Genomic DNA, 14023 nt, shown 5'->3' with positions numbered 1-14023 from the left:
AATAAAATTTTAATGTAAATCAAAATATTTTTTGACAATATTTTCTTATATAAAATCATATCTTCAAACGAAGTTAATAAATGAAAAATCGACGAGCCGCCGACGGAAAGAGTGGTTGTGCGAGGCAGAAATTGTTTTAAAAATAGTGCTGTTGTGAATTGTAGACATCGTAGTGGTGTGGATGATATTTGGAATTCTGACACTATACCTGAAGATGAAATTTAGCGGCAGATAGTTTCTAGCCTCTATTGAGATTGCAATAAATTTTCATTAGTAATTTAAACTCGGAATGAAAAGATAAGTCAATTTTTTTTCAACTTTATCTCGTCTCCTTTTTACGACCTAAACTAATTACAATTACTAAAATACCTCTCAAAGTATTATATACGGCTCTACTGGCGTCATCAAAACATCGCCTCATTTTTTATATTTTTTAAATGTCAAACAGGGAATACTTTACCGGTATTCTGAATATACGCTACTCTCGATTTTTTTTTTTTATTTTGCGTGTGAAATGTTGTAAAGATTCCAACTGGGAGTTTTGTAATTTTACATTCACTCGTTAATAGGAAAAAATAAATTTAAAACACAAGCCTTTCATAAATACATAAAATTCAATTTGAAAAGTAAAACATTAGATCGTTGGTTAAAGATACAGGAAATATAATAAATAACTTACTTTACATGGACATTAGTTTCGTCTGCGTTAGTCGTAAACGTAAGGTTTTCAGCTGCAATTATAGCGTATGAGTTGTGAACCAGATACAATCCCGTATTGTTCACGAGACGCACTTGTAAGGGCACTATTGATATGCGCAATACACCCGGACCGCTAGTCTCAATACCGTCCGATACCTGAAACGTTAATTAGTCCAAAATAATTGCTTGAATCATCACGAAATGTGACGTGAGAAACAAGTGACGAGCTAACTCCGGGGTCTCAATTATCAAATTTCATAGAATCAAGATGTAGGTCGTTGGAGATGATACATCCGATTAAACCTACACATCCAAGGGCAGTCTTGTCATGGTTCGAATACGATTAGTAGGTAATAACAAACGCTATTTCAGCGTAACTCTTATTAAGAGAACACGTGTTATACTTAGGCTAAAAGATATTTACCTGTAAAGTGAGACGAAGTGACGTTTTATTCAGTTGCTTTTCGCTTGTGGTACCGCTAACATAGGATATAACGCCCGAATCGATGTCTTTTTGTGTGAACGAGTCCAATGGCTGACCGGACATTTCAATGTGGCCACTGAAAAATAATATTAATCCATATAGCTTTTTTTTTACAAAAGAAAACATTTAAATTAAAATTTTAAAAAGTTTTATTGTTACTTAAATATTACTTCTAGTTTAGTGTTAGACATAAAGATTACTATATACTGTGTACTGTCGAGTGACTGGCGAAATATTATACTTATATTTAAAGCATACGGCACGCAAGGTAAATTATTATAGGCTCGCTAACATTAATCTTGAAGATATTTATTATAAAGTGAGTACCTGTTCGCTTCGTTTTTTCCATGTAGGACGGTGTAGAGTAAGTCTTCAGCCGGCGTGTCTGGGTCTTCCGCTTTCAATATGTCCGATGTTATAACTTTTCTAGTTCCCTTCATATTTAGAACGACAACATTAGTGTACGACATATTTATTTATACTTTTAAATTGAACATTTTATGTTATAAATAAAATAGATCACAGATATAGCATAACTAAAGAAAAAAGCGGCCAAAGCGAGTCGGACTCGCCCATGAAGGGTTCCGTAGCAGCAAGTAACAAGGTTTATGTTTATGAAAAATATGTTTTTTTTTTATATTTGTGTTGATTGAATGAAAGGTGAATTGCGGTTTTCGATTTATGATGTATTAAAAAAAACTACTTACTAGATCTCGTTCAAACTAATTTTGGGTGGAAGTTTGCATGGTAATGTATATCATATATTTTTTTTAGGTTTTATCATTCTCTTAATTCAGAAGTTACAGGGGACACATTTTACCACTTTGGAAGTTTCTCTAGCGCAAACTATTCAGTTTAGAAAAAAAGATATTAGAAACCTCATTATCATCTTTGAAGACCTATCTATTGAAGACCTAAGACATAGATGGGTGATGATGAACCCACATGTATTTGGTTCGATGAAAAAAAATATTTGAGTTTCAGATCTAAGTATGGGGAACTCCAAAATGTATTGTTTATTTTTTCTATTTTTGTGTGAAAATCTTAATGCGGTTCACAGAATACATCTACTTACCAAGTTTCAAGATTATAGTTCTTATAGGTTCGGAAAAATTGTCTGTGACATACGGCTACGGAACCCTAAAAATGCTACATATAATTTTGATGATTTGGTGCAAAATCGAATGTATGAATACTTATAAAAAACAATCAATATTTTTAAAGCAATTTGGTCGTTCATAAATTGATTTTAAATACTATTGATACAGCAGATTTATAAAATACAAAATAAATTGAATACATAAAATATTTTTAGAAGATATAATAGATAGACGATTGCGTTCAAGAGTCTAGTACAAAATACAAAATAGCAACTCTACAGTAATATTAAGTTCTTCTTCAGATGCAAGTGCCGTCCCACATTAATCCAGTGACGATCCAGTCCAGTATTTTAGTCCAGTACTGGATCGAAACTGGAATGATGTGAACCGTCATCGTGTTGTATTTTCTTTCTTCAGTTGAACTGGTTGTTACTGTCTGTGATGTCGAAGGAATCTTCCAGAATTCGGGAATAAGTAATTGTCATAATGTATCATGGAAGCGAATCATTCGGCTTAGCATTGGCGTATTTGTTTTAATTCTCCAAACAATATAAAACACATAATCATTACATATTATAAAACAAAGTCGCTTAACGCTGTCTGTCCCTGTATATGCTTAGATCTTTAAAATTACACAACAGATTTTGATGCGGTTTTAATAGATATATTGATTCAAGAAGAAGGTTTATATGTATAATACATGCACAATAGTAGAGAAACACTGATAATTTTAGAAGTTTCTGAAGTGATTTCATAAATAAACACATCTTTTTGCGCTTACTTACTTGGTGCGAATGACTTTAGTCGGGAAGATTTACAAAACTTTTGAATGGTCAGATCACAATATTGAATTAAAAGCAAAACTACCGAGAAGATTTGCAAGAAACGAGTCAATGTCAATCAAATACAATAACATTTATATATATCCTGCCTGGAAATCACAATTAGGAAGTAGTAACTCCAAAACCTTTATAATTAGTTTAATTTTGTATTGATTAATATGCCTTATTTATCACAACATTGAGATTTAAATTTATTAATAGCTCATGTTATGAAATATTACTAGACAAAAATACAGTGCCCCAGGAAGGATGTATTGACTAATAAGTGTACCTTATAACACCTAGTTTACCTACTCTTGTGCTTTGTTTATGATATAGGTTGGCGGACGAGCAAATGGCCCACCTAATGATGTAAGTGGTCACCTCGCCCAATAGACAATGGCGCTGTTATAAATATTAACCATTCCTTTCATCGCCAATGCGCCACCAATCTTGGGAACTAAGACGTCCCTTGTGCTTGTAACTACACTGGGTCACTCGCCCTTCAAACCGGAACACATCAATACTGAGTACTGCTATTAGGCGGTAAAATATCTGATGAGTGAGTGGCACCTACCCAGACGGGCTTGCACAAAGCCCTACCACCAAGTGAATTACAATGATTGTTGATATTTATTATACATATAAAATATAATATTGTTGTTAACATAATGACGGAAATCTATGTATACTCAGTTAAGGACACATTGTCAAAATCTTCCTAAAGGAAAAGTTATATACATTCATATTTATGAATGACCAAATTTTAATAAAACAATATTAAATACAGAAATATGCATGTTGTAAACGAAACCTTTTGGTCATTAGACTGTTTTGTATAGTATGTCGCGATATAAAAAAGCAATTTCAATAAGCGTACGTAATAATGAAACCACATTAGCTTAATACTAATTTAAATTTTACGAAATTCAAGATTGTGCTTGCTTTTCCGTAACAATTTTTTATTTTAATTGACGTTTAAAAAGTTACAAGGTTATAAAATATTTTGTGATTTTGTGTTAAATGCGGAAATAAAGTGTTTATTGCCGTATTTTCTACAAAAAATATAATTCAAGATGTTTTATTTTATACTCAAGTTAATTTTCATACTTACTTAATATATTCTATCTCAGGTTATTTGCGAGTCGTGCTATAGCATGCAACTACTCAAAAGCAACTCAAAAAAACAAATAAACTGAAAGGCACCGAACTTTCTGAAAATAAATAAAACGAGAAACAAACAATTAGAAGAAGTATGTTTTACACTGAAGTATTACACTACTACGATGTTTTTGTGACATATTTTTGAAACGATGATCTAGCTTACAATTACTAAATGTATAACAGTAACAACTATATAGCCTATTCCAATGGAAGAAGGAAAAAAGACATTCAAACTTTAGATTTATTTTCGTATCTCATGTGATTTGCTGAACTCAGCTACACAACTAAGAGTTTAGGATTGATATGTCTTTATAAAACTTAAATTTTTCTTCCAAAATTCCAATAACAGTTTCGTCGACGTTCAAAACGTCATATTTTCGCAAATCCACAGTGAATATCATAGATTATTAATCAAGCTCTCAACCAATAATATCACGTCAATTTTCGCATTTTAATTTACTACAATAATTATGTGCACGTCATAAAATAATAGGAAATATGTTATATCGACTACATATTGACGTTAATCTTAATACAATAGGCAAAAAAACATTGCTGTTATGTCCATGCACTTCGTAAATAGCATGTTATTGTGTAACATCTGTTTAAGCTTAATTCATACCTGAGTGAGTCTTAGCACTTTTCCCGGGAGAAGGTTCAGCACAGGAGGATCGTTTACGGGAGTAACGTTGACGTGTAGAACGAATGTGTTACGACCTTGCAAGTAACTCGGTAACGTGAATTTCGTTTCTGGTATCAGTTCCATTTCGAGCACGATAGCATCTTGATGATTCTCCGATCCGTCGTGTACGTAGCGAACCTGAAACATTTTTATGAGTAAAATCAGCTTTAAAATCATACTGAGTTTATCAGTAATGTTTATTTAGGACTTTTTAATTTCAATAGACTATATTTATAAGACTAAACTTGTGTATAGAAGTTTTTGTTTAAATAACTGATTTGGCTCACAGTCCCTTTAGGTTTTTTTTTCCTATCTATTTTTGGGACTTTTGTCTTACACAGGTACGTCAGTCCCATTGTCCCTTCTTCCTTTTTGTTTAAATATCATTTAATATTAATAGCCATTAAATAGAATTCCAGGAGCATCCTAGCAGATTCTGATAAAGGATCTGATAGAATAATCTGAACAAATCCAACATTTAACAAACATACTGTGAAATTAGTTAAGAGTCCCTTTAACTTGTGGAAACGGCTAATCCGGCAAAAACACCCTTAACATCGAGCAACTTAATAAAATTGTGTATCAATGTACCAACCCAGAGAAGTATAAACAACCTTGTTAAGATTTAACTAATAAAAGTTGGGAAGGTTGATACATTTCTGTACAACACTGTTCAATTCCATGAGAGCAATTGCTCGAGAAAAATTTCGTGTCCTGACCCGAAAGATGGTGCAAACCTAAAGGATTATACAATAATTGCACCAAGAAAGTTGTCGTGAAGGTTAATAATGAGAAATATTGCGAGACATTGGCTTAAGATAATAATTACCCAAAAGGAAATAATTGTATTAACATACAAACGAAAGGACAACAACGCCTACTTTCCTGCTAATAAAAATATAGCTGAAACTATGTCGCAGTTGCTTCAATGACGTCAAAAACTGTGTATGCGTTTTCGCCATATTCACAAAGATCCGACACAGTTGTATGTGGACTCAGATGTACTATACACATGACCAATACAAGTGATCGGATGTACGATTCGATAACTCCATAAGTACTGACCACAGAATAAACGGGTAAGGTTAACTTATTGATTAATAGTAATAAAGGAAAAATACCTGTAACAGAACTAAACTTGCTGCGAAATTGTAACCAGTCAGCGCATTAATTAAACATGTACTTAAGGTTTATTATAGAGACGAAAGCTGTGATATCAATAATAACATTTATCTGCTTATACGAAGAAATCGTTTTGAGAGATACTGAGATTTATCAACGTTTTGTGAAGTGGTTCTATTAAACGATATGTTCGTGATAATGTCTGTATGAGACTCTCGGGTACTATTAGATATATATATATATATATATTGTTAGAAGAAAATTAAAGTCACAAATGGCAATACTACGACCGGATATATAAGGACGACGGTTGGCGGCACTTGTCTAACCGCTTAGCTGTCCGAATATAGTGATTGTCTGTCATAGAAGGAAAATGTCTGTTGGCCGCCATTACAATATTTTTAAAAAGATCATTTCATTTTCTATTTGTAATAATATATATAAGTACTAATTCTCAAAATTGACTACCCTCTAACAATCTACTTACGAAAAAACATTTGTCATTTGATAAAGTCGATCACCAAATTCTTGTATACAAGGGGCGGCTGAAAAGATGGCGGCCAAAGGTTTTATTTACGGCCAATTATGAGTTATTAGCTTATTGCTGATGTCACTAGTTGCGACACTCAGTAGTATTACAAAAGCAATCACTAATTAAGTTTGCACTTATAGTTCAATTATTTATCAAAAAACAAACATCACTAACAATGTCAGCCGAATCTGGAAACTCTCGGAATTTTGAACACGGCGCCATGATAAAATTCCTAGTAAAGAAAAGGAAATACACCGAACGACATTTTTGAAGACATGTCTTCTGTTCTTCGACATCGTATATGAAGGCGCAGAATCATTTTTTGCACTTTCTTTGGACCAATGAGCGAAGGTGTTGGTCATGCATGAATTTTGTTCATTTTTGTCAAATGTTCTGTTAACTTCCAAATCCCGAAAAAGCAATAGACTATCATGAGGAAATAAATACAGACGTGTATGAAAAGTGGTTCAGTGAAATGCATAATTTATCTTGTGTGAGGCATAGTATACTCCTCATTTGTATGTTATAGCTGTCTCCCAGGTACAGGGCCGCTTTGGACGATAATTCAATACAACCAGAGATCAGACGTAAGACCACCGGTTTTACTCACAACACCGAACTAGATATCTGCTTAAAACTACTGTGAAACCCAATATAATAAAATCGGTATAATGAGATTGCCTTCATTGACATTTCAGTAAATTTAAATTTAAGCGATTGAATCTGCCACCGCATAAGCTTTACTAGCCACTAGACACGAGGTGTGACGACAATAATAAAATAAAAATAATAAATATATATGTATATACCTTATCTCTAGACAGATCCATGAGAGTAAAGAACTGTTTAGACTTCTCTCCTTCAACATAATTGGTGTATTGAGGTAGATTTCTCAAAGACAGGTCGACGGCGATCCTGCCGTGTTGCGGGGATTGGGCGACATGCAGCAGTACACCGGAGGGTCGCACGCCGTACTTGTGGTGGTCCAATACGACGTCGATGTTTTGCGTCGTTATCACCGACACCCCTCCTTCTTGTACTGTCAAAGGGTACAGGGCTACCAATTCTAATTCGCTGCTCGATTTCGAAAACACCTGGAAAACATACATTCAGTGATCATAAAATGGGGCTTTACCGAATTTATATATACTTATTCAATAGAAAGAACACTTTGCATTTATTCTAAACATAATAATAATACATTTTAAAGTGGCCATTTATTTGAATGCTTATTTTTCTAATTATTACAACCTATATGTCAAATTATGATGTTTAACGTAACTTACTGTATTTATTGATATTAATAAACTTGACTAAATATTTTGTATTAATTTTTGTAAAAAACATATTTCGTTCATGTTGTATTTAAAAAAAACTATTAGGCTTTAATTATTTATTAATATTCTAATTTTGTGTTTGATTCTGTAGAAGCGGTACCTTAATGGCTCGGCTTTGTTCCAGCAAACAATAAAAAATACGAATATCGGCTGGAAAATCCACCCTGCCGATATATCACGTGAACATAATTGAGGTCGATGAACTCTTTCACTTGACCTCATACGACATCCTTACTTAGAAAGTACACTGATTCAATAGTAAGCTTTATAGCCGGAGCAATAGCGGCGATATTACCTTATATTTCTCAGCGTAGTCCGGATTAATACACAATTCAGATTCGCACTTGCATGTGAAGTGGTCGACGCCGTGTTGTTCGCAAGTCGCTCGTGGTATGCAGGGAGGGCTCGGACCGGCGTGGCAAGGGTACCACCACACGCATCTCGGGCTAACGCCGTACGATACAACGGCGTTCGGTAAACCGTAAATCTTATCGTCTACCTCGATCGGTCTGATGCAACCCTAAGGATATTTCGATAGATGTAAGAATTTATTTAATCAGCTGTTATTGATTTCGGATATCGAATAAACAAATTGAAAGCAAAGCCGTTAAAAAATAAAGGGACACTTAGTTATTAATTAATATCATTATCCGTTTTTATAATTGAAGCTACTAATCATTAAAAGTTATTTGATCAACAATTAAGTCAAATAAAATATATTAATTATTGATAAATAATCTTACCATTATGCTAGAATCAGCCGCTTTGATGCCCTTCGAGAACGCTCGCTGTCTCTTCTCACTCTCTATCCCGCCGAGATAGAAAGAGTCGGATAGATCCAAATACCTCGTACCGCCGCTCTCTATACGGGTGCTCATTGCAATATTGTCGATTGAAAGCTGAAAATTATTTTATTAAATTTGTAAAAAAACATTCGATTTATAAATATAAATATTAACAATAAACGTCATTAACACACAACACTAATATTTTATATGAACTCACACGTATAGTTGTTGATTATGAATATACAAATAAAAATATAGCATATAAACATATCTATGTCAATAAACAAATTCAACAGGAAGGCACAGCATATATCAATTTGTAAAAAGTTCGCTAGAGCTCTTAATAAAATCAGAAGGATGGTTAACCATGATCAAAGAACATATCCTCTTACAGACGGATGTTGATCCGAGTAAACAAGCAAGCATCAAACTATAGTGTTCATGTAAAAAATCTATACTTATATTATATATGCGAATATAACTCTGTCTGTTTGTTGCTCTTTCACTTCCAAGCGACTGAACAGAATTTTATTAAATTTAGTATAAACCAAACTTACACATCTAGTCTATTTTTTTATGCAAAACATGTGACGTCCACTCTCTAAAAGCGACAAATTTATAACTATTGAGGTAATATATATATATAATTATGATAATAACTACACAGTAGTTTTATATTGAAGGACAACACACACAGAAAAAATCTGTTGATTATGAGTATTCGCGGGCGTATGCAGTAAAATTCACAAAAAAATCTTAACAATCCGATGAACGGCTTAGAAGCGCATAGGCGGCGACGAACATGCATTTTATTTTGTATAGAAGATAATAACGTAAAGTTCATAAGTAAGGTAACAAGCTATTGTAGTCTTAAAAAATATAAAAATGTCGTTCCCTTTCCCTTTTATTTTATACTTTATATCTGTTATATAACCGTTTTGTTAGCATTAATTTGATTCAAAATGCAGGAATTTTTAATAATTTAAAACGTTTATGGCACCAGTTTCGTGTATAATAATTAACCGCCCGACATTATTTTATGTCAAGAGTACAATTTAATAATTCAATGAAATTTCATTGAATTAACAGCCTATAAAAGTCCCACTACGAGGCTATGACCTGCTCTCCTTTTTGAGGAGATTGTTTGGAGTGTACCCCACCACGATGCTCCATTACGAGTCTGTGATAGATTAACATCCGACACATCCATTTTTAACACATACACACACATCTTTCTTACCTTCACCACCTTCGTCGTCGAGCACGTAATGAATTATAAACAAAGATTATGAACATGAAAATACAGTGGTGCCTGCCTGGGTTTGAATTCACGGTCTTTATCATTACCTATATTTTAAAGAGGAAAAGATTGTTTTGTTTATTCGAACGCGCTAATACAAGGAACTAACAGTTCGATCTGAAAAAAAATATGAACACTAAGGAAGGTTACCGGTAACTCCAGTGTTACTACAGGCACTATGGACGTAACACCTTAGTTCCCAAGGTTGGTGGCGCATCGGTGATGTAAGGAATGGTTAATATTTCTTACAACGCCATTGTCTATGGGCGGTGGTGACCACTTACACGCTCCTCCGTCTCTAAGGATTGACGCGTATAAACCCCGCGTTAGATTATTTTACGTTAATTGAATGTTTTAATGCGATTAGTTTCACGTCGCGTATTTTATACCCAATTATATTCTATAATGATGTTATATAATAATAATATTCTATAACAATATGTGTGTCCTTAGTGTGATATTTATAAATATTTAAAAAAAAAAAACAAAAGAAATGTTCCAAACCAATCGGTTCAGTAGTTTTTACGTCAATACCGAAAAATATAGTAAGTCACCTTAAGGTAGTTTATAATATAATAATGAGAAGCATAAAAATAATAGACTGTGTATCTAATGAACTACTAAGTATAATATTTTCTTTCCAAATTAGTAATCTCCCAACATTAACATTGACCGTATCAGGTATACTATAAGACCTAGTCTCCGACACAAAAACTCGTAATGCAACCTGCGTTGACAACGCTATACCTACGTTTCTATAACATTCAAAGACAATTAATAAATTTAGATGTTATATGTTAGAGGGTTACTGAGTTTAACGACGGTTCTTCACGGTAGAACCTACTTCTCGAACCGGTGGTAGCATTACATTTATTTCAATGATGTAATATAAGTGTTTTTATCAGCCTTTTTAAATGAAGAACATTTTCATTTTCATTTGTGATTTTATAGAAACGAACTGAATGAAACAATCGATTATTATAGTATGATATATTCTATTAGCAATCAGCGGGTATTTTATTAATTTTTATCGTTCATGACCACTCGCCGCTACTTCTTAGAAGATTAAATAAAAAACCATTTCAAATCTCCGCCAATACTCAAGTATGTAATTCGTAAAGGCAAAGGGCTCATTACCATATTAAAAAGTGTTCGACACCATCAAGAGGATGCCCTAGTTCAATATAGAACTTTTAAAAGCTATGGCCGAACATGTTAGAACCCCTAGCTTTGAAATCGACATTGACCGGAAAAATTAGGATGAAAAAAAAATGGAGTAGGAGAAGTATTCTCTCTACTTGTGGTTCGGTTATTCTACCACGCTATTCCAACGCGTATCCCAAGTGGCAGATTTACGACACAATCGTGTTGCCTCGTGATATTTTCCTTGACGTCAAGTGAACAAGCACGATGTTATTATGAACACATATTAAACGTTGACTAGAATTAAACCCACAATTCACATGTTCTAATCACTATACCATCTCAGTCATTGAACATTTTATATCTTTACACACACACACACACATATATATATATATATATTTATATAAACTAAAAAACAAATTTACCGGTAATTTCGTACGAAATTGCGGCTTTAATTTAGTATCACTTTACTACCTACATACCTTTAGTTTATATTGAAAATGTTTTTATCTTTTAATCATCGAAATGTGTATGTCCAGCTTATGGTATCACATACGCCCTGTTATTTGTCCAATTGATAACGGATTTCAATAAAGTTCAGTCAATATGGACAGCGTAACAAATTGACATTTCATATATTCAATGGAAACAGAATCTCACGCTTCGTTCAGTTCACTTTGCGTGTGTGTAAAATAAACAAGCATGTTATTGTATCCCAGCTTCAATAGATCTGTTCACTCAAAAACGCGCCTTTCGCGTTAAACCTGCATTAACAAATATAATGTAATCGTATATATATGTGTATTTTTTGCTGTTTTTATTCTTATTAGTCATCTCACGTCATTATACTAAGACAAGCGTCACTCAACCAATACACGTCGATAAATTAGCGTGGAGGGGTTCGCTTCACGGTGAATAGGTTTAAAAATGATAACAGAAAATGCTTTTCTGTCATACTTAAATTAACCAAATAACGTAGCCAGAAATTCATTAAGTCATTAGGAGAGAGAGAGAGAAATATTAATAGATATATAGAGATAGAGAGAGAGGGAGCGAGAGAGAAAGAAAGATAAACAGAAATAAAGGAAAAAGAAAGGGAGAGAGACCAAAATAAAACAGCTGATAGCAATAAAGTTAGTCTTGTTATTTTTAATAAGAGTAGAAAATCTCAGTTACCTAGTTATGTTAGTTATGCCTAGTTCACAGTATCGTGTTCCCTATGTCTCTACAATGTAACGGAAATGTTTCCCGAAGCTAATATTGGCGGCTTTAAAGCTTTCATATTGATACGCTTTTGTCATTGAAAGAACAGGGTTCCTGATATTTCCAACAGCACAATGAATCTGCTTGAATGCTGCGTGGATAAGTCATTACTGTGGCCAAGACTTAGACATCATATTGACGTTATACGGTCTTAATTCATTAACCAAACACATTTAATATGCTAGGTCACTACATATTTTTGAGACTGGTAGTAATGTTATAAACGAAAGCGTGTGACGATGATGAGTAGATATTTGTTGCTCTTTCACACAAAAACTGAAAGGATTTCTATGAATTTTGGAATAGAGATGGCTTATAGACTGACCTAAAGGCTTTAGGTAGGCTGTTTATATATATCGTTTAAGCCTAGACTACCCTCACGTGCTGACGGAAGAAAGAAATTTTATAAATGAGAAATCAGTTACTACCTACGTATATCCTGTACTTTGGTTTAGGTTATACGCTATTTGTATCGAATTTCACTGAACTAATGAGTTCCTAGTTATTAACATACAGTTTTTTTTTACGTATCATGCCCTTTGAAAGCGGATACACAATTTTTGTGATATCTGTACCAATATTAATGAAGCAACATTTACAAATTAATTATTTAACTCAAAAAAAATCTCTATAGACGTTTCCACGTTTTTTATCCTATTGATTTACGCTATTTTTAATGAGTAAACATTTTTATTTCCTGGTTGCATCACTGTGCATACCCATAAAAAAATAATGTTTAGCCCTAAAAAGTGTGATCAATTTTGTCAACATCTACAACTTCCCATTAGACATATATTTGTTTAAATAAAAATGCGTAATTTATCCCGACATATATACCCTCGTTTAACTAAAGAATAAAAAGAAAACCCAGGCTGCAGCTCCAGCGGTTTCTTTGTTACAAAAGGTTACACATGAAGCCGATTGAAGTGTAAATTCTTCATACAATTGCGAAATAAAAGCAACAAGAACATAATTTAAAATAAACTATATACATGGGAATATTATTACCAATCCTCGACCTGATTAATTCGCAAAAGCATTAATACGATTTAACGTCTGACTGCCTATGTAATTTCCTACGTACCTTTCGTGTTCCAACATTAATTAAAATATTAGAAAGTCATTTATTTTCATATTTAAAACCGACAAAAAAAAAATACTTGTAGGTAACATTTTCGCATTGCATGAATTGATTAAACGTTCAGCGGTGCGATTCTGTAAGAATTCACTTCGTATCTCATTCGTGAAAATGTTCAAAACCGACTTACGGTGATCCACCATTTCGAGACGCGTATGTCGCATATAATATTCTTACATTTCTCGGTCGTGGTCTGCGTTGAGTTTCGAGTTTTTTTTCTTACAGAATAGCTCTTCTAAACTAGTACATAAATATTATAAAAAATCCTATGCGATTTTCATATCAAGGATTGTAATAAAAAAAGACGAATTTTCATTTCAACAAAATCGTTCGCGCAATATTCGAATGCACCAATATAATATTTGTACTCAAAGCGAGTAATGATACGAATAGAAATATAGCGTTTTACGCGAGCGTCGTCATTGCATTCGATGGCTTATTCAACTA

The 14023-nt window shown here is 33.3% G+C and overlaps 1 protein-coding gene across 1 annotated transcript in view; it reads right to left on the bottom strand.

Moving 5' to 3' along the window:
• The window catches only part of LOC113396608 (chondroitin sulfate proteoglycan 4), a 28733-nt gene that overhangs the window by 8005 nt on the left and 6705 nt on the right, over nucleotides 1–14023 (bottom strand). The window contains exons 7-13 of the mRNA XM_026634609.2: nucleotides 8685–8840; nucleotides 8237–8461; nucleotides 7414–7698; nucleotides 4891–5088; nucleotides 1511–1617; nucleotides 1124–1259; nucleotides 680–855 (exon numbers count right to left, since the gene is read on the bottom strand). Of these exons, the coding sequence (XP_026490394.1) occupies nucleotides 680–855; nucleotides 1124–1259; nucleotides 1511–1617; nucleotides 4891–5088; nucleotides 7414–7698; nucleotides 8237–8461; nucleotides 8685–8840 (1283 nt within the window). The remainder of the gene's footprint in view (nucleotides 1–679; nucleotides 856–1123; nucleotides 1260–1510; nucleotides 1618–4890; nucleotides 5089–7413; nucleotides 7699–8236; nucleotides 8462–8684; nucleotides 8841–14023) is intronic.

The sequence above is a fragment of the Vanessa tameamea genome, chromosome Z (assembly GCF_037043105.1).
Source record: "Vanessa tameamea isolate UH-Manoa-2023 chromosome Z, ilVanTame1 primary haplotype, whole genome shotgun sequence".
Taxonomy (NCBI): domain Eukaryota; kingdom Metazoa; phylum Arthropoda; class Insecta; order Lepidoptera; family Nymphalidae; genus Vanessa; species Vanessa tameamea.
The sequence above is the reverse complement of the archived record's forward strand: the minus strand, read 5'-3'. Positions and strand labels throughout refer to the sequence as shown.